This window comes from Coenobita brevimanus, chromosome 76, assembly GCF_032717465.1.
Source record: "Coenobita brevimanus isolate Jiangsu-jjx chromosome 76, ASM3271746v2, whole genome shotgun sequence".
NCBI classification, from domain to species: domain Eukaryota; kingdom Metazoa; phylum Arthropoda; class Malacostraca; order Decapoda; family Coenobitidae; genus Coenobita; species Coenobita brevimanus.
Window position 1 is genome coordinate 15,104,635 of NC_137029.1, and position 25,412 is coordinate 15,130,046.

The 25,412-nt window shown below is 44.3% G+C and overlaps 1 protein-coding gene across 1 annotated transcript in view; it reads right to left on the reverse strand.

Annotated features, from left to right (window-relative positions):
• The window catches only part of Nep3 (M13 family metallopeptidase neprilysin 3), a 659,418-nt gene that overhangs the window by 473,361 nt on the left and 160,645 nt on the right, over positions 1 to 25,412 (reverse strand). Inside the window, exon 6 of the mRNA XM_080279018.1 lies at positions 11,053 to 11,174. Within this exon, the coding sequence (XP_080135144.1) occupies positions 11,053 to 11,174 (122 nt within the window). The remainder of the gene's footprint in view (positions 1 to 11,052; positions 11,175 to 25,412) is intronic.

Consider the following 25,412-nt stretch of genomic DNA (forward strand, 5'->3'; position numbering starts at 1 on the left):
CTTTAAATCCTTAACACAACACACCGTTTTTTTCACTGCACAACACTCAAAATTCCCGTGTGGTCTAGTGGAGAAGTTCTTGCTGTTTATTCACTGTCAGAGTCCGAGAGTATCACTGGCAGGCGACCTAGGGGTGCATCGCTGGGTCGTGGTGATGGCGTACCCACTGCAGAGGACTCTGAAGAAAGCCGCAAACTCACGTCAAGCGGTGACTCCACTGTGGCTGATGTGCTGGGCAGTGGCTCGGAGCATGAGGGCCTGTCTTGGGGAGGCAACGGAGTGGAGCCAGGGCTGGGCACAGCGGGGGTCATGGGCCTGAAAAAACTGTCAATGGTTGATTGATGCAATGACCGACGATTCTGACGATTGATGATGCGCTGCCTGAAAGCACGCACTTCCTCCACGAGTCCCAAGGGCCCCATCTCCCTGTCGCAGTCCGGGTGTTCCAGGTAGTCTAGGACGAACTTTAGATGTTCCCGGAGTGCGCTCAGCTTGGGGATGGCTGGAGTAGTGTCCTGCTGAGAGAAGTCCGCATCATCGTCGCCTTCCTCGTCGGAATCTTCAAGTTCGGTACTGACACCAGCAACCGAAGACGCGATCTCGATATCACACAACGTCTGATACCCAGGATCGCCCTCGTCGCCATCCAACCACTCACGAACATCGTCCACATCTACATCATCGCCGTGCGTACGTAGCCGTGCATGGAAGTCATCCACGTCAAACCCTAGAAAATCGTACTCCACATCCGTTCCGAGAAGCAGACGAGACCAACCATTTTCAAGAGTTTTCACAGGGACTTCCTTCCATGCACTAGCCCAGTTGTACAGCGCAGACTTGATGTTGTAGCGGTGAAGGTTTTCCAAAGTCAGCTTGCCTCGTGTGTCCCGTCCCTCCCTGCGCTCGTCCTTGTCCTCGAGAACAACCATCACCTCGTCCAGGAACTTCCAACGGTATAGGTGCTTTGTTGCCACGATCACTCCTTGGTCCATTGGTTGAATGAGAGCAGTCGTATTAGGTGGCAGAAACATGCACCTAATACGGTAATTTCAGCAACCAAGTCCTTGTCGCACGGGTGGGCAGGTGCATTGCCGAGTAGAAGGAGAGCCTTTACCTGGTCGCGCGGGATTCCCAGTGTCTTCATCTGGTAATGGATGACCTCCTTGACGAAGTGACGGTGAAACCAGTCTTTGAAGATCACAGCTGTGAACCATGCCTTCAAAGAATGGTACCAGACGACAGGAAGGACATCCATCACCCCACGAAGGCACCGAGGCTGCTTTGCGAGGCCAACAACAATGGGCTTAAGCCGGTGCATGCCGTTAGCACTGGCACAACACAAAGCAGATATCCGTTACTTGGAAAGCTTGCGGCCAGGTACACACTTCTCCGTCTCCTCGGCTAGAGTGTTCGTTGGCAGCGAGTGATAGAATAGGCCAGTTTCGTCAGCGTTGTAGACTTGACCGAGAGTTAGGCCCTCCCTGTCGATCAAGCCTTTCACCTTGTGCCGAAACTCGTCAACTCCATCCTTGTTAGCGTCCAATGCTTCGCCACGTGCTTTATGCTTGGTAAGGCCATGTCGCAACTTGAACGTGAAGAGCCAGCCCTCGGATGCCTTGAAGTCTAGGGTGTCGTGAAGCCTGGCGAACTTCTCAGCAGCAGCCTTCAGCTCCGTTCCACGTACCATCACACCAGCAGCACGTTGCTGTCGATACCAGATCAACGTGGATCGGTCGATTTCTGCAAACTTGGGGGTAAACATAACCTTCCTTTCCACGTTGCGTTTGCTTCTCGACGAGAAGTCAGCCGAGTACTGCATGAGTTTGTCTCGGGACCTCTTGATATCGAACAAAGTAGACCGGGCCAGGTTGTACTCGCGAAGAATGCGGGAAGAAGACCAACCCGCATCCACTTTCTCCAATATCTCCCTCTTCTTTTCCAGAGTCAACACCACTCTCTTCCTTTTCTCAGGTGGCGGGGCCATCATCACACACACTAAGAGGAGGCCTGAGAGCAGCAGGAGGCCCTGCAGCAGGTAGGGCACCACCACAAAAGCGATCACGTGGGCAGCCATTACGAGGAGTGTACACTCGCGGTGAGAGAGAGGCAGGAAGTGGGGAGGCTGCAGCGGCGCTCTATAGGACGTCAGAGGAATGACGCGCCAAAACAATGCTCTCCCGCGGCGCACGCGGCAAGTTCAAATTACGGACAGGAAAAAATCTTTTTTTTTTTTTTTTTTTTTTTGGGGGGGGGTAATGTTGGATCCCAGGACGATTAGGTCCGGGTAGTGGGGATGTTCGGTTATTGGGCGTCCGGATATTAGAGTGATTACTGTATATATATATATATATATATATATATATATATATGTGTATTATATATATATATATATATATATATATATATATATATATATATAGTAATCCCTGTACTATCCGGACGCCCACTTTCCGGACATCCCCACTTACCAGATATTTTGGTCCTGGGATCCAATATTCCCAAAATGGGCCAAAAATCACCAAAAAATAGAAAAAATCCTACTTTTTTCCGCCCGTAATTTGAACTTAGCACGCACGGCGTGGACCAGCTGTGTTTTGGTGCGTTGTTCTGCCGCCGTCTGCTAAAGTGCCCTTGCATCCTCCCCACTTACAGCCCGTCTCTTGTTGTGAGTGCATGCTCGTGATCATGGCTGCCCACGTGCTTGCTTTTGTGCTGGTGCCTTACCTGCTGCAGGCTCTGCTGCTGCTCTCATGCCTCTTGTTAGTGTGTGTGATGATGGCCCCGCCACCTGAGAAGAGGAAGAGAGTGGTTTTGACTCTGGAGAAGAAGAGGGAGATATTGGACAGGGTGGATGCGGGATGGTCTACCTCACGCATCCTTTGTGAATTCAGCCTGGCCCGATCTACTTTGTTTGATATCAAGAGACCCTGCTACAAAATCATGCAGTACATGGCTGACTTCTCGTTGAAAAAAGCAAACGCAACGTGGAAATGAAGATGATGTTTACCCCCAAGTATGCTGAAGTCGACCGCTCCACGTTGATTTGGTATCGACAGCAACGTGCTGCTGGTGTGCTGGTGCATGGCACGGAGATGAAGGCCGCTGCTGAGAAGTTCGCAAGGCTTCACGACGCCCCAGACTTCAAGGGATCCAAGGGTTGGCTCTTCGCGCTCAAGTTACGAAATGGCCTTACCAACCGTAAGGCCCGTGGCGAAGCTTTGGATGCCAACAAAGATGGAGCAGAGGAGTTTCGGCACAAGGTGAAGCGCTTGATCGACAGGGAGGGCCTCACTCTCGGTCAAGTCTATAACGCTGACGAAACTGGTTTATTCTATCGCTCTTTGCCAACGAACACTCTAGAAGAGGAGACAGAGAAGCACGTACCTGCCCGCAAGCTCTCCAAGCAATGGATATCTGCTTTGTGTTGTGCCAATGCTAATGGCATGCACCAGCTTAAGCCCGTTTTTGTTGGCTGTGCAAAGCAGCCTCGGTGTCTTCATGGGGTGATGGATGTCCTTCCTGTCGTTTGGTACCATTCTTTGAAGGCATGGTTCACTGCCCACATCTTCAAAGACTAGTTCTACCGCCATTTCGTCAAGGAAGTCATCCATTACCAGACAGAGAAACTGGGAATCCCATGCGACCAGGTAAAGGCCCTCCTTCTCCTCGACAATGCAGCTGCTCACCCGTGCGACAAGAACTTGGTGGCTGAGAATGGCCACATTAGGTGTATGTTTCTGCCACCTAATACGACTGCTCTCATCCAACCAATGGACCAAGGAGTGACTGTGGCAACAAAGAGGCTGTACCGACGGAAGTTCTTGGATGAGGTGATGGTTGTTCTCGAGGACGAGGACGAGCGCAGGGAGGGACGGGACACGCGAGGCCAGCAGACTTTGGAAAACCTTCGTTGCTAAAACATCAAGTCTGCCATTTACAACTGGGCCAGTGCATGGAAGGAAGTCCCTGTCAAGACTCTAGAAAATGGTTCGTCTCATCTGCTTCTCGGAACGGATGTGGAGCACGATTTCCTAGACTTTGACGTGGATGACTCCCATGCACGTCTACGTGCGCATGGGGACAATGTAGATGTGGACGAAGTGCGTGAGTGGTTGGATGATGACGAGGGCGATCCTGGGTATCAGACCATATCTGATATCGAGATCGCATCTTCAGTTGCAGGTGTCAGTACCCAACTTGTAGATTCCGACGAGGACGGTGACGATGATGCGGACTCCTCTCAGCTTGACACTACTCCAGCCATCCCCAAGCTGAGCGCACTCCAGGAACAGGTAGAGTTCGGTCTCGACTACCTGGAACACCCGGACTGCGACAGGGAGATGGGGCCCTTGGGACTTGTGGAGGAAGTGCGCGCTTTCAGGCAGCGCATCATTAATCGGCAAAATCGTCGTTCCTTGCATCAATCAACCACTGACAGCTTTTTCTGACCCGTGACCCCTGCTGTGCCCAACCCTGGCTCCATTCCACTGCCTCCCCAAGACAGGCCCTCATCCTCTGAGTCACAGCCCAGCACATCAGGCACGGTGGAGTCACCACTTGACATGAGTTTGCATCTCTCTTCAGAGTCGTTTGCAGTGGGTACTCCATCACCACGACCCAGCGACACACCCCTAGGCCACCTGCATCAGCTACTCTCAGACTCCGACAGTGATTAAACAGTAAGAACTTCTCCACTAGACCACACGGGAATTTACAGTGTTGTGCAGTGAAAAAAACAGTGCATAGTGTTAAGAAATTAGAATTCTGAGTGCAAAGACTAAAGTGCAGAGTGCAACACTGATTTTATTGACTTTCAATGGAGTGCTAATTAACTAGAGTGTGTTACGTTTAGAAAATGGATTTATGAGTGCAAAGACTTTAAGTGCAGAGTGCAACACTTATTTCATTAACCTCTAAACCGCAGGGTAGTTTTGGCGCTCCTTGTGTGTCCCACAAGGATATTCGCACTCCGACAGACTTTGTAAAAATATTTGCCAAAAATCAGTTATTAGTCCTAGAATATTATAACTAAATATGTAAATGGCACATACCTTCAGCTTTCTCCTGGGATGTTTGTTGTGCCTTCAACGAATACCATGGGACTTGTGGTGACTTCTGAAGTTGGGTAACGAAGTCTCCACTTTACTCTTCCCGACACCCCGTAATATGATTTCCAAAGCCTGATATTATCACTAGAAACACTATTCTATGATTTTCAATTAGTTTGGAATCCATACTCCAAAAAAAAACACTGTGAAAGCAATGAAAATTACGAGCGCGTACAAGCTTCCCACTTGCACTCGTTCCCCGCCGGTATTCTGTCATTTATTATTCATAAAAACACTCACACTTTATATTCCTATTACTATATAACACTTATATATATCTGCAGTCTTTATCCATAAGTTTCCTTCAGTAATAGTAGTTTATTGTCACTGTAGGCATTAAATTTTTCTTTCAGTAAAATACGTAGCATTCACTTTCTCGTCCTGTATACTAGGGTGGAGAACGAATCTGTCACTTTCACTTTCATAACTCCCAGTATTCATACATGCTAGAGTGAAACTTTCACTTTCATTACTCCTAGTATATATACTCGTATTCTTATATTACTACTTATTTACATTTCTATTTACATTCTCAATTTATTTACATTATTTACATTTCTATTTTATTTACACTATGTTATGCACTGTCACTTGCAGTAACTTATAAAACTATTTTCCACTGTTCAGCTATATTTACATTCATTGCTTTCACTTGCTGTTTACACATTATTTACATTTCCACTTGCACTGTTTTTGAGTCACCAGAAAGATCGTAGTCACTGTCCATCATTACCATTGATAAATTAGCCACTTCACGTTCCACAGCAGTCACTTAGCCCTTTACCCCTTTCCACATGAGGTTTAGTAGGGGTAGAGGTCACAGGGCCCTTTGCATGGGGCTAAAAAGTGGCGGAATTGGACAGGCACGAATCCGACGTGGTTTCACCTTGAAAGACGACAGTAAACTGAATGCTGTTGCCTAGGGGCAGTGAAGGGCTGCCAATGTCAGCGTGGTGACAGCTGCTAATATATACCCTATGAAATGATTGGCAGGAAACCTAGACAATACATAATAAATTAGGTAGTTCCAGGTGATTATAAATATCACTTAGGCTTCTCCCTTCCTTTCTTATATATATTTTTATTATGAGAACAGGTCATACGGGATATTTCAAGGGGAAATAAACAGGGAAAATTAGCGAACGAGTGCACATGAGGTGTTGCCAGGTGATAATTAGCCCATTCCAGATGTATGGCAGTATCAATTACCTCTTCTCTTTCTTTTATATATTATTTTGTATAAGAATAGGGCAAAGGGCACATTTCAATGGATAAAATGAGTGGAAAAATCCATCCAGCATTTGTGTAGTGCAGCCAGCTGGTCAGGTGGGAGGAGAGGGTAATGGAGGGGAGGTAAGGAGGGGGGGGGAGTCAAGGACAGGAGAAAAATGGCTAAATTGTCAACAGTGGATGGGAGTACAGGTGACATTAGCAGAACTGAGTATAGCTGGACACTGGTAGTACTGATAGATGATACAAGCCACCACTTGAAAGCCCGGGCGAATTCAAAATAACACAGAATCACAAATGTGATGCCCCGCTCGTATGATCCCTTGCTACCGAGTGTCACGAAAGTGATGCCCTGTGGTTAAGGGGTTAAGGTACAATGGAGCACAAGACTAGAGTGCACAGTGTTAAGAGAATGGAATTCTGAGTGCAAATGACTAAGTTCAGTGCAAGACTTCATGTACAGTGTACTGCAGGTGCTTCAGGTACTCCTTTTTACTGTCAGAGTCTGATAGGAGGCGGGTTATTCATCGAGATGGCCAGGGACTTGTTGTAAGTACCCAGAATGTTTCATATTGTACTGTATTTTCCATACTTACCTCTAAAACCTCATTTCACTCTTTTATGTCCCTTATTGGTGTGAATAGGGTCTTAGGTGCTATGCATGTGCAGTAGGGAGGTGTTTTTCTGAGTTAGGCTAGGTTAGGGTCCATAACTACCAGTCCAGGGGCCAGGGACTTGTAAGTACCCAGAATGTTTAATATTGTATAAACTCACCTCTAAAACCTCATTCTCTGGTTCTTTTGCATTTATTTCAGTCTTTTATGTCCCTTATTGGTGTGATTTGGGTCTTAAGTAGGTGCTATGCATGTCTAAAGGGAGTTGTATAGGTGTTTTTCTAAGTTAGGGTCCATAAGTACAAGTACAGGAGGCTGGGGCCCACTATCCGGACGGGACCATTTTCCGGACATGCCTTTGGCTCTATTACATCGGATAATGGAGGGATTACTGCATATATATATATATATATACATACAGTGAACTCTCACATTTGGTGAGTTTTTATTTGGCGAATTCACTTTTGGAGAGTTGTTTACAATAAAAATATACACTCAACCCCCTGCTATCGCGCGTTCAGCTATTGCGGTTATCTGCTATCACGCACACATCAAATGCACAACCATACATGCTATCATGCACCCCAAGACCGCTATCACGCATCGAGTTTGAAGACAGGCTAAGCTAAACTTATTCACACGGCACTTCATACAAGGTTTGCCGAGGATACGATGGTTAATCAGAATGGTAACATGGTAAAATTGCAGACAATACCACGGTCATTTGGAATGCATTTGAATGGATTCCTGCCAAGGATACGACGGGCAAAACAGTGTGACCAAAACCCAGGCGACTTGACAGAATATATCATACTACAGCATTGAAATTTAGCCTAACACTGAATACTTGTTAATACTGTATTTTAGAATAAATATCAATTATTTTGAAACCCTTATAGAGAGTTAATATTTCCTAAGCCGAGAAAACTGTGATGTCGATAAAGTTATCACGTACAGTATTTACAACTGAGACGGGGCTCTAGCAACAGTATGAGAAACGTGTGTGATAGCGTCCAAGTTTTGTTACACTTAAATCTTCCTCGGCTGTTCCTGATACGATGTACCATACTAAGAAATCATGGAGACAGCTAAAGAGATCTGGTGGCAACTAAGCCACTCCCAAGCCTTGGAACCCTTCAAACCAACCAAGCCTTAATCCTTATAAAAGTTTGATGGCCTATTATGTTGTTAATTATTCATTATAATGTTTTTATTAATATAATACTGCTTTATTTCATTTTGGAGGAGAGATTGGCAGGAAATTGTAGGCATAAAGTGGTTGAAAGTTAGAAAAATGGGCCACCGAAAAAGCAATTACAAATTTTCCCATTGATTGTTCAGTTCAGCTATCGCGAATTCAGCTATCACGCGCATTTGCTGTAACCAATTAGGCGCGATAGCAGGGGGCTGAGTGTAATACAAATATATTTATGCCAGTTAATTTCAACATTTTTTTTATTAATCTGAATTAATTTCAACAAAATTTAGTTTGTATTGTGAAATTCAAGTCTCGTCTTCTCAAACCAATTGAAGTAGCCAGATTGTGCTACAAGTAGCAAATTGGGCTACTTTTGGAAGATCTGTGCTACTAAATTTTGAATTTTGGTATATACATATATATATATATATATATATATATATATATATATATATATATATATATATACATACATATATATATATATATATATTATATATATATATATATATATATATATATATATATATATATATATCTTCTTCTTCTTTTCCTTTCGGCTCTCCCCTTAGGGGTCGCCACAGCGGATCACCCGTCTCCATCTTACTCTGTCTTCTGCATCTTTTTCTGTTACACCTTCCACCCGCATGTCCCCCTTCACTACATCCGTAAACCTTCTCTTTGGCCTTCCTCTCTTTCTCCTGCCTGGTAACTCCATTTCCAGTATCCTCCTTCCTACATACTCCTCATCCCTCCTCCGCACATGTCTAAATCATCTCAGTCTCACCTCTCTAGCTTTGTCCCCAACCTGACTTACGTGCACTATCCCTCTAATATGTTCATTTCTAATTTTGTCCAACCTCGTCACTCCTACTGAAAAACGCAACATCTTCAATTCTGCTACCTCCAACTGTGCCCCCTGTCTTTTTGTCAGTAGTACCGTCTCCATTCCGTACAACATGGCTGGCCTCACTAGTCTTATAAACTTTCCCTTTCATTTCTGCAGAGACCCTTCTGTCACAGATCACTCCTGTCACCTTTCTCAACCCACTCCATCCCGCCTGCACTCTCTTATTTACCTCTCTACCACACTCCCCGTTACTTTGTACAGCTGACCCCATGTATTTGAATTCATCTACCTTTGCCATCTCTACACCTTGCAGCCTCACGGTTCCCCTGTCATCTCTCTCATTTACACACACATGTACTCAGTATCATTCTTTTTCTGTGCCTGTCCTCCTCTCTTCCTATTTCTCCCATCTTTCCTGTCACTTCTTATTGCTTTTCTTTCTTTTACAGGTGGCTTTACATTGAGTGACAAGCCTATTGGTTTCCTGTAAGCCAAGAAACCATTTACAACGCAGGGTGGTAACCATATAACCAAACCATACGTGCTCCCTACGTGTCAACAAGTGGGTTGGTGGAGGGTTAGTGCCCCTCCTCATAAAACAACTAACTCAAAGTCAAATGGCCACCCCTTACGGGATTAAGGCGTCTGGCAGTAGATAGATAGATAGATAGATGTACTCAGTCTTGCTTCTGCTTACTTTCATTCCCCTCCTCTCCAATGCATATCTCCATCTCTCAAGCTCTGCCTCAGCTTCCTCCCGGCTCTCACTACAAATCACAATGTCGTCCACAAACATCATTGTCCACGGAGGCTCCTGTCTAATCTCATCTGTCAATCTGTCCATCACCATTGCAAACAAGGAGGGGCTCAAAGTCGATCCTTGATGCAATCCCATCTCCACCTAGCAACCCTCAGTCATTCCTACTGCACATCTCACAGCTGTTACACTATTGTCGTACATGTCCTTCACCACCCTCAAGTACTTCTCTGCCACTCCTGACTTTCTCATACTTTATATCGAAATTCGTAACTTTTGAGGCCTGTTTCTGCTACTTCTGTTCACAAGACTCTGGCAACCCTGGTTCCAAGACATCTTTGTTTACACTACTCTGCCAGCCACCATCACGTGCAATACACTTCTCAGCCAACCACCATCACGTGTGCAGCATTTTGTCTGTGTTTTATTATGATTCCTACCTGTGCTGAGGACTTGAGAACACACAATGGCTGATGAAACACAGAAATGTGGAATGGGTGACCTTGGCAGACCACTAACTAAGGCATCCACGCACCATACACCACGTGTACATCAAGCCCATTACTTTCTTTTCTTATGTGAGTTTTTCTGTTTTGTATTGTTTCTTGGCAAAAATAAATGTTACATGTGTCTATCACATGATTTACACCCAGTAATGTTGTAATATAGGTGGAAAATCAGTCCACTCATGCATACTCAGAGCCAATTTATTTTTTCCCCATTAGTTATTCAGTTCAGATTTGGCGAATTCCAGTTTGGCAAGGTTTATTTTTGCACCTATTACTCACCAAATGTGAGAGTTCACTGTATATATATATATATATATATATATATATAGGTACACATATACATATGCTGTACGTGGTGATGCCCATCATCCACTCACTCGATGTAGTGCTGCCCTCAGGTGACTGTACACAAGCCAAATAATTTCCCGTAACCCAAGAAACTATTTACTGCTGGACACTGGGAGGCAACCATATAATCAAGAGATGCCCGGTAGTCAAGTGAATTAAGGCACTCTGACCAGATGGGGCCCATAAGGTTTTGATTTTCATGGGGTGATACAGTTACAGCTCACGTGTCACTCAAGGCAAAGTGAGGCTAGTCATCCTAGGCTGTCTCCTCAATGCACCTTTGCTGCTTAGCTGAGTTGATATTGCTTAATATACTTTAAAGTAAACCAGGAAGTAATGCTTGTTAATTTTATCTAAGACATATAAATAACTTAACAGTGTTCTGATTTCAAGCTTACTACTACATCAGCTGATCTCTCTAAATAATCTCCTGCTTACCTCAATAAAATGTACTATAGGTTTAGAACCAGCTTTCTCGACAGTTTTGTTGACATCCATGCAAGAGCGGTAGAATATCCTGGCCTTCTCCTCCGCCTCACTCTCCGTCTTCTCAGATGACTCTGTCAGAAATGCAACAATTCAAGGACCATTACTTAGCTGAATTCGTAACTGCATCACAAACTGCTCTGATTAACAAGTCTTGTTGACAGCTTTGCTTAAATGTACTGTATTCATTTTTGCTTAATGTGTAATGTACAACTCTTGGCAAATACAGCACTACAAAATTTGTTTTCAAGACACAGTAATCCTCCTAGGCATAACAGATGGTGCCACACATATTCAAGTCACAGCTTAAGATCTAATACCCACCACCCATACTGAATACTCTCTACTAGTTAGGGCTATATAATTTAGGACTGGTGTGCTGGTATTAGCAAGAATTTTCTTAATGACATTTTGGTGGCTCTTCTGGAATATCAGAAAGCACAATAGTGTTTACTCTGTTGGAAATGGCCAGGTTCCAATATATTTACATAAAGCAGGCCCAGGCATGACAATACATGTAAAACCCAATTTTATGTAAGCAGATTAAAAGACTTTTATTACTTAAGTGCAAAACTGCTCGGAAAAACCCTGCTAATCAGCAGAAGTTGCAAAAATAATGATTTTGTTTTCCTTCTTTCTTCCCTTCTTAATCAGCCATAACTGTAAAACAAAAAGCCTTAAACACCCTTGACGCACAACAAAATGCTTAATAATAACTGGGAATATTTCCCACATGTTTTGAGCAGCATTCGAGTTGAAGTACAGAAGTATTCTATCTATCTATCTATTGCCAGACGCCTCAATCCCGTTTGGGGTGGCCACAAACAAATCGCCTCCAAGTCGCCCTGTCCCCCGCCATTTCACTGCCCTGCTCCCAACTCACACACCCCTCTCTCATATACCTCTCCACCCCATCCCTCCATCTCATCCTCGGCCTCCCCCTCCCTCTTCCCCCCTCCACCTCACTCACATACACTCTCTTCGTCAGTCTTTCACCCTCCATCCTCTCCACATGGCCAAACCACCTCAGTGTGTTCCTCATAACGCTTCCTATCACGTCCACATCCACACCACAATGCTCCTTTATATCCTCATTCGTCAGCCTGTCTCTCCACGTGACTCCACAGGCTCCTCTTAAATAACTCATTTCCACTGCTCTCACTCTTGACTTGTGTCCTTCCAACAATGTCCAAGCTTCACTTCCGTACGTTAGAGTTGGTATCACAATACTGTCATGTAGTAACTTTTTCACTTCCATGCTCACTTCCCTGTTTCTTATCACTGCTTTCAAGGAACCAGCAACCTTTCTTCCCTGCTGTACCCTTTCAAGCACTTCACCCTCCAAACCTCCATCCTTACTCATCACACTACCCAAATACTTAAACGTACTCACATTTTCCAATTCCTCACCATCCAACCTCGCTGTACATTCACTAGCTTCACCTCTCTCAAAGACCATCACTTTACTCTTCCCTACATTCACCTTTAGGTTCCGTTTCTTACACACTCTCTCAAACTCATCCACCAAGCCTTGCAGCTCCCCTTCGTCTTCACTCAACAACACAGTATCATCTGCAAACAACAGTACAGGGAGTTTCCAAACACTATCCTCTCTCACCAGGGCCACTCCAACATCCACTACCCTACCTTGTACCTCTTTTATTACCCCATCCATGTACAGATTGAACAACCATGGAGACATGACACATCCCTGTTTCAAACCAACTTTCAAAGAGAAAAATTCACTTAGTTCACCATCCACATGCACTGCAGCCTTCGCACCATCGTACATACTCTTCACAGCATTCAACAACTTCCCATCTACTCCATATATTCTTAACACTTTCCACAATCCTTGTCTATCCACCCTGTCATATGCTTTCTCCAAATCCATGAAAGCCACATACAACTTCTTTCCCTTCTCTAGAAACTTTTCCGCTAAAGATCTAAGAATGAATATCTGATCTACACAACCTCTTCCCTTCCTAAAGCCTCCCTGTTCTTCTCCAACTAATTTCTCTGTTCTTTCTCTAACTCTGTCTATAAGTATCCTACCATACACTTTTCCTATTATACTAAGAAGACAAATGCCCCTATGATTACTACACACTTCTTTTTCCCCTTTTCCTTTGTACAAGGGAATAATTATACCTCACTTCCAATCTGCACATCTTCCACATCCATTCTACTACTATCTCTCCCCCATGCTTCAGCATTTCACCACACACTCCATCAATTCCTGGGGCTTTCCTCGATTTAACTTTCTTCATTGCTTCCACAACTTCTATCCTACTGATTTCTTCCTGTCTTCTCACCTCCCTCCTTCTCCCAGCCATTCCCCAGCCACTTATACTCGCATTACTTCCATCCTCTACGTTCAACAATTCCTTAAAGTGTTCTCTCCATCTGCTCACTTTTTCTCCCTTCTCCACTAGTAATCTACCATTTTTATCTTTCACTCCCCTGCTAACTTCATTTCCACCCTGTCTTACTCTTTTCACTTCTCTCCAGAACATTTTCTTACAGTCCCTCCACTTTACACTCAAATTCCTTCCAAATTCCTCATCCACTCTCTTCTTACTCTCTCTTACTAATCTTTTCACCTCTCTCTTCCTTTCCACATATAACTCTCTCTTCCGCCTCTCAACTTCTTCTACAGAAGTAACTGACTGAAAATATTCCATAGTACTTAGACTAAGAATTTTCAACAGAATAAGAAAATGTTCTGGAAGGAGGTGAAAAGGGTGCAAAAGGGACAGTCTGGGAAGGAAAAGCGAGTAAAAGCAGAGGATGGAAGGATGTTAATTGAGATGGATGCAGTAACGAAGAGATGGGCAGAGTATTTTGAAAGATTGTTAAATGTACAGGAGGAAAGGGTGGCTGAGATTGTGACAGAGGGAAGGGTGCAAGGAATAAATATGTTGGGAGAGTTGAATGATTCTTTGATGCCAAAGGAGGAAGTGGAGAAGGCAGTAAAGGAGATGAAAACAGGGAAAGCTGCAGGTATGGATGGGTGTGCTGTGGAATGCCTGAAGGGTGGTGGAGTGACTATTGTTGACTGGTTAGTAAGATTGTTGAATGTGTGCTTTGTGAAAGGTATGGTGCCAGTTGACTGGGCAAGTGCTTGTGTGGTCCCGTTGTATAAAGGCAAGGGTGATAAGTATGAATATACTAGCTTTAGGGGTATAAGTTTGTTGAGTGTTGTAGGTAAGGTGTATGGTAAGGTGTTAATTATGAGAGTTAGAGAGGGTACAGAGGGAGTGATTGGTGATGAGCAGTGTGGCTTTAGGAGAGGGAGGGGATGGGTGGATCAGGTGTTCGCTGTGAGACAAGTGTGTGAAAAGTATTTAGTGAAAGGCAAGGATGTGTTTTAGGCATTCATGGATTTAGAGAAAGCGTATGACAGAACTGACAGGGAGGCTTTGTGAATTGTTTTAAGATTGTATGGACTTGATGGTAGGTTACTAAAAGGGGTGAAAAGTTTTTATGTAAATAGTAGAGCATGCGTAAGAGTGGGAAATGCTGTGAGTGATTGGTTTCCCGTGAGAGTGGGGCTGCGACAGGGATGTGTGATGTTGCCTTGGTTGTTTAATATTTATATGGATGGTGTTGTAAGGGAAGTGAATGCAAGAGTGTTAGGTGGAGGTCTGAGTCTGGTGAATGTTGATGGTGGAGAATGGAATCTGAAGCAGCTGCTGTTTGCAGATGATACTGCACTGGTGGCTGATTCAGAGGAGAGATTGAGACAGTTGGTAGAGGAGTTTGGAAGGGTGTGTGAAAGGAGGAAACTGAAAGTAAATGAGAACAAGAGTAAAGTTATGAAGTGTACCAGGTTGGTAGATGGTAGGGGGATGAATATAGTTTTGAATGGTGAGTTGCTTGAGGAGGTAGAGTGTTTTAAATATTTAGGGTCACATGTTGCTGTGGATGGAAGAATAGATGCAGAAGTGAAGTTTAGAATGAATGAAGTAGGTAAGTGCTGGGAGGAATGAAAAAAGTGTTTAGATGTCGTTCACATAGAATGGATGTAAAGAGAAGGTTGTATGAGGGTGTTGTGGTACCGACTGCATTATATGGGGCTGAAACATGGAATATGGGTGTAGAAGAGAGGAAAAGTTTGAATGTAATGGAGATGAGGTGTCTGAGGAGTATGTGTGGAATGACGCGTATGGAACGAGTGCGAAATGATGAAGTGCGAAGGAGAACTGGAGTTGTTCGGGAGATGGCTGGTAGAGTTGAGCAGAGGGTGTTGTGATGGTTTGGGCATATGGAGAGAATGGAAAATGAGCGACTGGTGAAAAAGATAACTAGATCTGATGTGAGAGGTGTAAGGCTGAGAGGGAGACCACGAACAGGATGGATGGACAGTGTGATGAGAGCGCTGAATGCGAGAGGGATGTCTGTTAAGCAAGGAAGAGTGGCTGTGCGTGACAGAAATAAATGGAGAGAAATTGTGAATGAATAAATGATGACACAGCCCTGAGGGGATATTCTTCCGCATTTGGTCTGATCAGCTAGTCAGGTCAGGTGTGGGTAAGGGGATGGGTCTATTATGATATGGCAGGGGTAAACCAGCTCTGCTGTTGGGCCCTGCTGCGGAAATCACTGATTGCACCTTGCAGTTGACCCTTGTGCGGTGTGATGCAGTGAGGATCTGTCCCTTCTCCCCTTTGGGGCTAAGATGTGAATGAATGTGTTTGAATGGATGAGTAAATTGGGAGTGTGTCGTCCTGTCTCGGCTACCTCCCTTTCCTTGGGGGAAGCAGTCTAGGTATATAGATAGATAGATAGATAGACAGACTTAGATGTCTTCTCAGATTATGTGAATCTCCACAGATTCATGTTGCCCCATTCCACATAAAGCCTATAGAGGGAAAACTGGGTCCATGGTGGACCACAGAACCGTGGCAGGAAATAGTTCATAGAAAAAGTAGGCTCATGGGGAAAATGGCTCCATGGGAAAAATAGGCCTGAGAGGAAAATAGGATCAAGGACAAAATGGGTCCATGGGCAAAACAGCTTCATGGATGGAAGCAGGTCCACGGTGAAAATAGGTCCATGGGAGAAAATAGGTCCAGTGGGAGAAAATGAGCCCATTGGGGGAAAATAGGTCTAATGGGGAAATAGGTCCAATGGGGTACACAAGGCCACAGATGATAATATGTTAGTGGTGAAAATAGGTCCATATGGGTAAAATAGGTCTACTGGGGGAAAAAGAGATCTATGTGACAAAATACTGGTAGGTCCAAATGGGAAATGGTCCAAGAGGAAAAAACGTCCAAGGGGAATATATAGGTCCACAGATATAGCAGGGACACTGGTTAAAATACTGCAAGTCCAAGTGCGAAAATTCGTCAAAGCTGGAACAGCCCTGCAGGGGAAGAGGAAGGTGGGAGTTGGCACCTAGTGGGCATAGCAAGAGACACGCTTATGTGATGGCAATACGCAATGATCCCTTGGTTATTGCGCATAATTGGTACCGAATATGGTGTATGATAATGGAATTGCACACTAAATACATACTGGTTTGGTATGTATAATAAACACACATGGGCATGGTTAGGTTAATAGGCAGTGATGAAAAGGGTACAGTAAGAAAGAAATATGTATCACAGAGAGCCCTGAGACTGTTTGGGATTAGGGGCTCTGAGGCTAGGGTCTCCAGCACCTGGGATTAGCTCCTAGAGTAGTGTCATTAGAAGCCACACACACTAGACCATCATCATAGGCAGAATCCAATTCAGGTATGTGATAACAAAGTTTTTGAGCAGAAAAATGTGTGATAACAGTAGGAGTGCTGATTTTCATCTGGCAGTGGTAATGAAAACCACTATAGCCAAGGGATCACTATATACACCCAACCCTATTATCCAATGGGGTTATGTTACAGAAAGTGGATCAGATTATGATTTATCGGATACTGGGATGGTTATAACTTGGGTTCAGTGGGATGTGTTTGAGGCCAAGGGGCACCCCCCAAAAAAAAAGAAAAAAAAAAAACACACCCTTGATTGGTTCCTAGACCTTCCCTAGTGCCTTATTTGACTTCTTTCCTTCATTGCATCACCTATGGGTATGATAGAAAGAATGATAAAAAAGATAGAGTAGAAGCAAGACAATTACTAATGCCCATAAACAAGAATGATTAGCTTTAAATGCTACCAGTCCTGGGTGAGTTGTCATCATGGGTCCACCCTGAGGCTGGGGAACAGTTGGTGTCCCTGGGCACTCAATCAGTGCCCTTAGAAACGCTGGCATCAGGAGAGGGAGAGCTCTTCCACTGGTGCTTCACACTCCCTTCACAGAAGCAGTGCCCAGAGCATCACACTTTCCACTACGGGTAGCACCTTGGCAGACATTATCACAGTCCTTACATTATTTCAAAAAAAAAAAAAAAAAAAAAAAAAAAAAAAAAAAAATACAAACCACTTTAACCCTTTAACCGCGGGTGTCATTCCAGAATGACATTGAAAAAACTGGACCAAACCGCGGGTGTCATTCCAGAATGACATTGAAAAAACTGGACCAAACTGCGGGTGTCATTCTGGAATGTTCGTGAATATTTTGAACACCGCGCGTTTTTCCTGTGCGCAAATTGTTTCACGCAAGAGTAGCTGTCGAGTTCTTTCACACCAGCCCTCCCACACCTCCCTCCTCCCACCCCCCGGGGGCCCCCCCCACCCATGCTCTGACACGCATCAGTCAGTATCTGTCCAGCTCTGTGCGTGATAATGGCGCTCCGTCCCGAGTCATCATCGTTCGCTTCCTCCTCGGAAATTCCTAGTGCTAGTGTGCCTTCGACCTCTACACCGAAGAAGGAACTGCTGATGGCGAGGCAGAAGGGGTTGAGCACCCCAGAAATTAGGACAGAGCTGGATAAAACTGTAAGTACAACTTCGGATTGTGGCAGTGAGAGTGATACACTTACCGCAAATAGTGATGACTATGCAGTTATTGCTGGTGAACCGTTTATGACTGAACACTTGGGCAGTGACAGTGATGAAAGTGAACATGTTGTCTCCCCCCCACCGCCCACAACTTACTCTGGAAAAGGGAAGGTGCCCATGGGGAAAATGGGTGTAGCACGTGGGAAGGGAGCAAAGCGGAAACTTACGTCTCCTACACCCGGCCCTATCAAGCATTTCCCACCACTTTCCCGTTCCCCTAGCCCTATTGCCCTCACATCATCTTCATCTTCTGCCGTGCCCTCTTCTCAGTCAACATCATCTGAGGAATATGAATTCCCAGAGCCTGCATAGCAAGGGAGGGCAGGCCGTGCAGGCAGGGTAAGCAGGGCAGGCCGGCCTAGAACAAAGGGGATGTGTGGCAGCAGGAGGGCAAAGTGGGGTGATAAGCGAGGTGATAAGCGGGGAAGAAAGGGTCAGATTTCACCACACACCAGGTCAGTAACCCCCCCGCCTGCCCCCCACCCAGCTCCCTCACCCTCGCCATCCCCCCACTCACCACCACCCCACTCACCCCCCTCCCGCTCACCTCCTGTCTCACCTCCTGCCTCACCCATTGCCTCCACCTCAACTCCTTCTCACCGGGAAAAGAGTGCAATTCGACCTGCCACTGCCACTGAACCACGCACCGGGAAAGTGGATGCATTTGTTTGGTCTGACGGTGCTGATTTTCAGCCACACAATCCGCCGTTTGACATCACAAACGTGGGAATACAGCCTGCCTTCCCATGCAACGAAGGAGATGACTTTGTGGACTACTTCCTGGCCTTCATGGATGACGAAATCGTGCAATTTGTCAGCGATGAGACCAATAGGTATGCAGCTCAGTGTGCAACAGAAGGGCTGGGACCTATTGGCTCACCAAAGCAAGTGTCGTGGTTGCCTGTAGGGATCAGAGAGCTGTATGTGTTCTTTGCTCTCATGTTCTTGATGCCCCATATCAAGAGACATGAGTTGGAGGAGTACTGGCTGGTTGATGACATCACTTCAATCCCAACATTCGGCAAATACATGTCACGAGATTGGTTCCGACAGCTGCTAGGATACCTGCACTTCGCTGACAATGAAAACCCGTCCCAAACTGACCCTTTGTGGAAAGTGAGGGATTTCCTCAACAGGATTAGGGATCGATTTATGCGATTTTTCCGTCCTATGCAAAAAGTCGTCATAGATGAATCCCTGGTATTGTTCAGAGGACGTCTCAAATTCATGCAGCACGTCCCCAGCAAACGCCACCGCTTTGGGATAAAGTTCTTTGTGCTGTGTGACTGTGAGACAGGGTATATCCTTGATTTCGTTATCTATTCTGCAAGCACAATGGACGTGGACAGGAAAGACCCCCTTGGCTTCTCTGGCTCCGTAGTAAAATTGCTGATGGAGAGGTATTTTGGTGGGAATCATGTGCGTACACAGACAATTACTACACAGCACCGAAACTCGCAAAATACCTGGCTGAACACGGCATCGGCACTGTTGGCACTGTACGGAGCCACAGGAAAGAGTGGCCAAGTTTCCCTGAAGCATCATCCTCATCCAAGGGAGATGTGCACCTGAAGAAGTATGACAAGCTTCTGGCGATCAGGTGGCACGACAAGAAGGTCGTGAATATGCTCAGCACCATCCACAAGGGGGAATTGCAGAGAACTGGGAAGGTCAGCTACAGGACGGGAGAGTCAATCATGAAGCCCGATGCCGTCATTAACTATAATATCAACATGAGACTTGTTGATAAGTCGGACATGATGATTGGCGAGATAGACTGTCTCAGGAGAAACACGCGATGGTACAGGAGGGCTTGCCTCCACATGCTCGATATGTGCATGCTCAACGCCTTCCTCCTCTACAAGACACAAGTTGGGAGCATAAGGCAACCATCCCTGAGACAGTTCTCCAAGACTGTCGTGCAGCAGCTGCTTGCACGATTTGGTCAGGTGACGGCATTGGTCCCGAGGCGACACTCTGACACACAACCTGACCGTCTTGAGTGCCACAATTACGTGAGCCGGCACCAGCTTGTGAAACTGCCTCTTACAGCAGGCGGCAGGTTGTCACAGGGCTGCTGCAGAGTGTGTCATAACACCACACGGAGGCCTCGGGTGAGAAAAATGAGCACACACCAGTGCCAGGAATGCCAAGTTGCTCTCCGTGTGACTCCGTGCTTTGCCGAGTACCACTCTCTGAGTAAATACTGACAGTGACAGTGATATACAGTGATGCGACAGTGACGTGCTTTACCAATAATTTTATAAGGGATAATGTAGTAATAAGGGATATTTTGCCTAGAAAACAATGTAAATATTGACCAGTATAATAAGTGATATTGTAATAAGAAAATCTGCGGCACTGCTGTGATTCTGTGATGTGACAGTGACGTGCTTTACCAATAATTGTATAATATAGTAATAAGAGATATTTTACCTAGAAAATTATGTAAATATGGCCAGTATATAAGTGATATGGTAATAGGAAAATCTGCGGCACTGCTGTGATTCTGTTATGCGACAGTGACGTGCTTTACCAATAATTGTATAATATAGTAATAAGAGATATTTTACCTAGAAAATTATGAAAATATGGCCAGTATATAAGTGATATGGTAATAAGAAAATCTGCGGCACTGCTGTAATTCTATGATGCGACAGTGACGCAATATAGTAATAAGTGCAGTGAAAATACAATGTATATTGCCCAGATTATATGTAAAATAGTAATAGAAGTTAGATTATATGTAAAATAGTAATAGAAGTTAGAAATAATGAAAACATCGCCGCTAACCAAACGTCAGTGAGCGTGTGATGCCGCAGTGACGTGCGGTCAATTACAGTGCCTTTTACCTACCTCAGTGAACACAGAGTGGGTGTTTATCGTATGTGCAGTGTTCATATATGTTTTTAGTACTATTATCAGAGAGTGGTTGGCATTTGGTACTGGTGTGTGGGGCATAAAATAGTGATTTTACACCCCTCACTTCTAATGGCACTGCCCGTCCTGTGAAAGTCCACAAAGTCATGAAACCTACATCACCACAAAGCTGAAGGTTAGTACTTTCTAATGGTACCTTATTTTTTGCTCTAGCTTTATTCTGTGCAGAGTTATTAAGGTTTAAAGGTTTGTTTACATTTGGCTGGAACCCCCGCGGGAAAGGCCAGTCGGGGCAAAACAATGCCCACGGTTAAAGGGTTAAAGCACACACACACTGAAGCCTTTCGATCATTGGCACTAAACACAAATGACTGCAGGGGGTCAGTGATATTACACAGGGGAATGTGGGTACAATGCAACGCAATTAACATGAGATGCAAACACCACCACGGACACGTGAGAGACAGAAACCAAGTGGGAGACAGAGTAGCTCAGCTGTTCAAAGGAGTGGTGGGAGCTTGAGGGCTTGCACAGAAGTGTCAGAACAGGTTTCTGTGCATTTAAAAATACCAACGGTCATCTTGGCTCCGATAAGTGATGGTCGGCTTGTCTGTGTGCTGGGACACATGGTGGGCTTTTTGTGTGCCACCTTCATCATTACAGTGGGAGAATGTATCAAATACATAATATGGTCCTAACTTATTTCACAATGCTATTTCAATTTACCGACTACTGAGAGATTGGAAAATTGGGATGTGCTGTAATACAGCATGTATTTAGTAGCTAGCCTCCACAAAAAGATGATAAGCTAGAAAAAAAATATTCTAAACTGATTGTTGGGATGTAGGGATGAAAAACAGCAGATACAAGAGATGTAAAAAGCACAAAAAACAAGAAAGCATTTGAGGTGGGAGGAGATTCAGAGTTCTACACCCATGAGTACATTTCATCAGCTACAAATATTTTGTGGGTACAGTGTAAAATGTGCTAATGGGTATAGAATTCTGAATCTCCTTTCATCCCAAATGCTCTCTTGTTTCTAAACTTTTTACATCTCTTGTTTCTGACCTTTTTTCATGCCTACATTTTAAGTCATTTTAGAATAAAATATTTGCTTTCTTGTCTCTTGAAGGAGTGAAACCTGGGCAATGAATAATGCAAACTTTCAAGTTAACAAGCTGTACAAATTTACCTTTTTCATGAATGGTTACACACACTGCCTGGATGAATGGGGTAAACAATAGAGAAACTTAAGAAAATCCTGGAAGTGAATACAGTAACAGATGTTAGCAGAGATAATTACAGAAAAAATAAAAAAAGGATACAATGAGATGGTATGGTTATAGTAAAAAAAATATACATACTGTAGATAGGTTACACAAGAAAGTGAGAGTGAGGGCAATGTTGTAAGAGGCAGATCAATTTTAGTATGGAAGAAGACAGTCCATTACCCACAGTCCAACGGCCGAGCGCAGGTCACAGTCAAGTCTGCCATGAAGCTTCTGAGGAACAACACTGGCCTGGGAGGCTCCCTGGACTCGGATGCAGTTACCAGGGCCATATTGCAGTACCTCAACACCCCACACATGACACCAATCCTTCCCTAGCCCAGCTGCTGATGGGGCATCAGCTGAAGACTCCATAATTGCTGCCAAAGAACACTACAGGATCAGCAGGCGGTGGGCCGGGATGCTGAGAAGCAGGAAACGGACCATGGCCCATACTGGGGATGCAGCGGCCACGAGATGTAACCAGATGGCACACAACTTCACCCCTCTCAAACCAGTTCAGGAAGTGCGCCTACAGAACCAGAAGATGAGGCGATGGGACCGTGTAAGGGTTATTGTTGACACACCAGCCCCAGGGAAATGCCTGATGAGGTCGGACGGCAGTCGGCGAACCTCCCTCAGGAATCACCACCACCTACACCCATATGAGGAGACAGGGGAACAGACAACCACCATGCACAATGAGGGTGGTCCCCAGTGGGAGGACAACCGCAGGGGGGAGGCCCCTCAGCCTCTTCCTCCCCTGGAGAGGCCACGGCATCCTAGGTGCACCTCAAGACACCTAGAAAACTATGTGCCGTGACATTGTAGTGTTTTGTACCCCCTGCCATGTTAAGGTGTTTTGTAATGTGTACAACCTTGTTGCGGTTCTACCATGATACTAAAGCAATGGTTACTCCAGTGCATGTAACTGAATTCCTTACTGTTGTAGCAATTATGCCATTCTTAAGTCAGCATATATGTAACATGTAAATTCTGCCAGCATTGTGTCATGCAATGCCTAGTCTTAAGGTATGATGAGTGTCAGTATCTGTCCATTGTTTTGTTATCGCAGTGATCTCCCTCCTCCTTGACCAATGTGCTTTGTATTAATACTGCAGGAAGTGGGGACTTCTCTGCAAAGGAGAGGGGGTGTTTGAGTTCGTGTTTGCTCAGGAGCTCTTCCCACCAAGTAGAGCTCCTGTGCACGCCACCGGCCCACACTTGGGGCTTGGCGAACAGTCTGACTCAAGCTGTGCTAGAGAGGGGATTCACCCTTGCCTGTACCTATTAGAATAAATCTCAAGCAGGCCTCACTGTCTCCATCTCCATCCTGGTTCTCACTCCAACAGCTGGACAAAGATATCGTCCAGTCTAAAAACATAAACGAGTTCAAAGCAAAATCTGACTTATCAAGAAATAGAGATGGGACCCTACAAGCATAGCTTATTTCCTGTACATCATAACTAGGTAAATAGGCTACAACTATGTAAATTCTCACACACACACACAAACACACACACACACACACACACACACACACACACACACACACAAACACACACACACACACACACACACACACACACACACACACACACACACACTGAAACAAAATCAGCCCAAAAATATCAAACGATACCCTAAAATTAGAGGAATACAATATTCGGAGAAGAGACAGAAATTTAAGAAAGGGAGGAGGAACTATAATCTTAACAAAGAAAAATCCTCATAAGTAGAAGTGATTGCATTGGAAATTAACACATATGAAGGGAACTTGATTTGCGGCAAATTTATACATGCCACCTAAAACAAACACCTGGGAAAGAGGTGAATATGAAGACCTGGCAGAAAGTACAATTCAGAGTTTATGAACATTATTATATGGAATGGGAGAGAAATCTGAAAGAATTGTTTTAACCAGAGACTTCAATTCAAATCTAAATTGGAATACTCTAGATGTAAAAAGCCATGAAAGCAGTTGGGATCAAAAGCTCTTAGATCTTGTGCAAGAGTTCTTCCTAACACAGCATGTGAAGGAAAACGCCAGAAAGAGAGGACTTGATGATCCATAGTACTAGATATTATGTTTACCTGGCAAGAATATGAAACTGACAATATAATATATCACCCCTCATTTGGCAAAAGCGACCATGTAGTATTAAATTGTGCCTTCTGGATTGCATATGACATTACCAGCAATGGGAGTTACAAAAAGAGTCTAAATTACAAAAAGGGCAATTATCATGATCTGAAGAAGAAGTACTTCTTAGAAACAGATAGGGAAAAGGAACTTAGAGGACAGGATTTAAATATTATGTATAGAAAATTCTGTGATCTTTATGAAACAGGAGTCCAAAATTACATTCCACAGCACAAAGCAACAGAAATGAAGATAAAGAAATGGTTTAATACAGTGAAAAAAAAAAAAAAAAAGAGAGACTTGCTGTGGAATAGATACAGAAGACACAATAGTGACAAGGCATATAACAACTATAAACAGGCAAGAAATGATTAAACAAAGATAAGGAGGGAGGCTCAGAGACAGTTTGAGGAGGGCATTGTAAATAAAAGTAGTGATCAACATAAGCTTTTTTACAGCTACATCCAAAGTAAAACTAAAGTTAAAGATAAAATACAGTCAATTATGGATGAGGGGATCATGTATACACAAGAGAAAGATATTTGTGAAGCACTAAATAAAAACTTTCAATCAGTTTCTACAAAAAAAAAAAATAAATAAAAAAAATAAAATTGAGAGACAATATGAAATATGCATGCCTACATGTATTACCAGATATACAAATATCAGAAAAAGAACAACAGGAGGAGTTAAGTAAATTAGACAAAGGAAAAGCAAATGGTCCTGACAGAATTTCAGGTTGGGTGCCACATGAATGTGCAGAAGAGCTAAGCAGACCATTGTATTTAATATTTAAGGAACCCTTAGGTCAAGGAAAACTACCCGACATTTGGAAGAAGGCAAACATTGTTCCCCTATTCAAGAAAGGGAATAGACAGGATCCACTCAACTACTGACCAGTATCACTGACCAGTGCTGTTAGTAAGATACCAGAAAAGCTGATAAGGGAAGTTTGGGTAAAACATCTAGAAGAACACAATATGATAACAGACAGGCAGTTCAGTTTTAGGAAGGGAAAATCATGTGTTACTAATCTGTTAAGCTACTATGATAGGGTTACTGAAACATTACAGA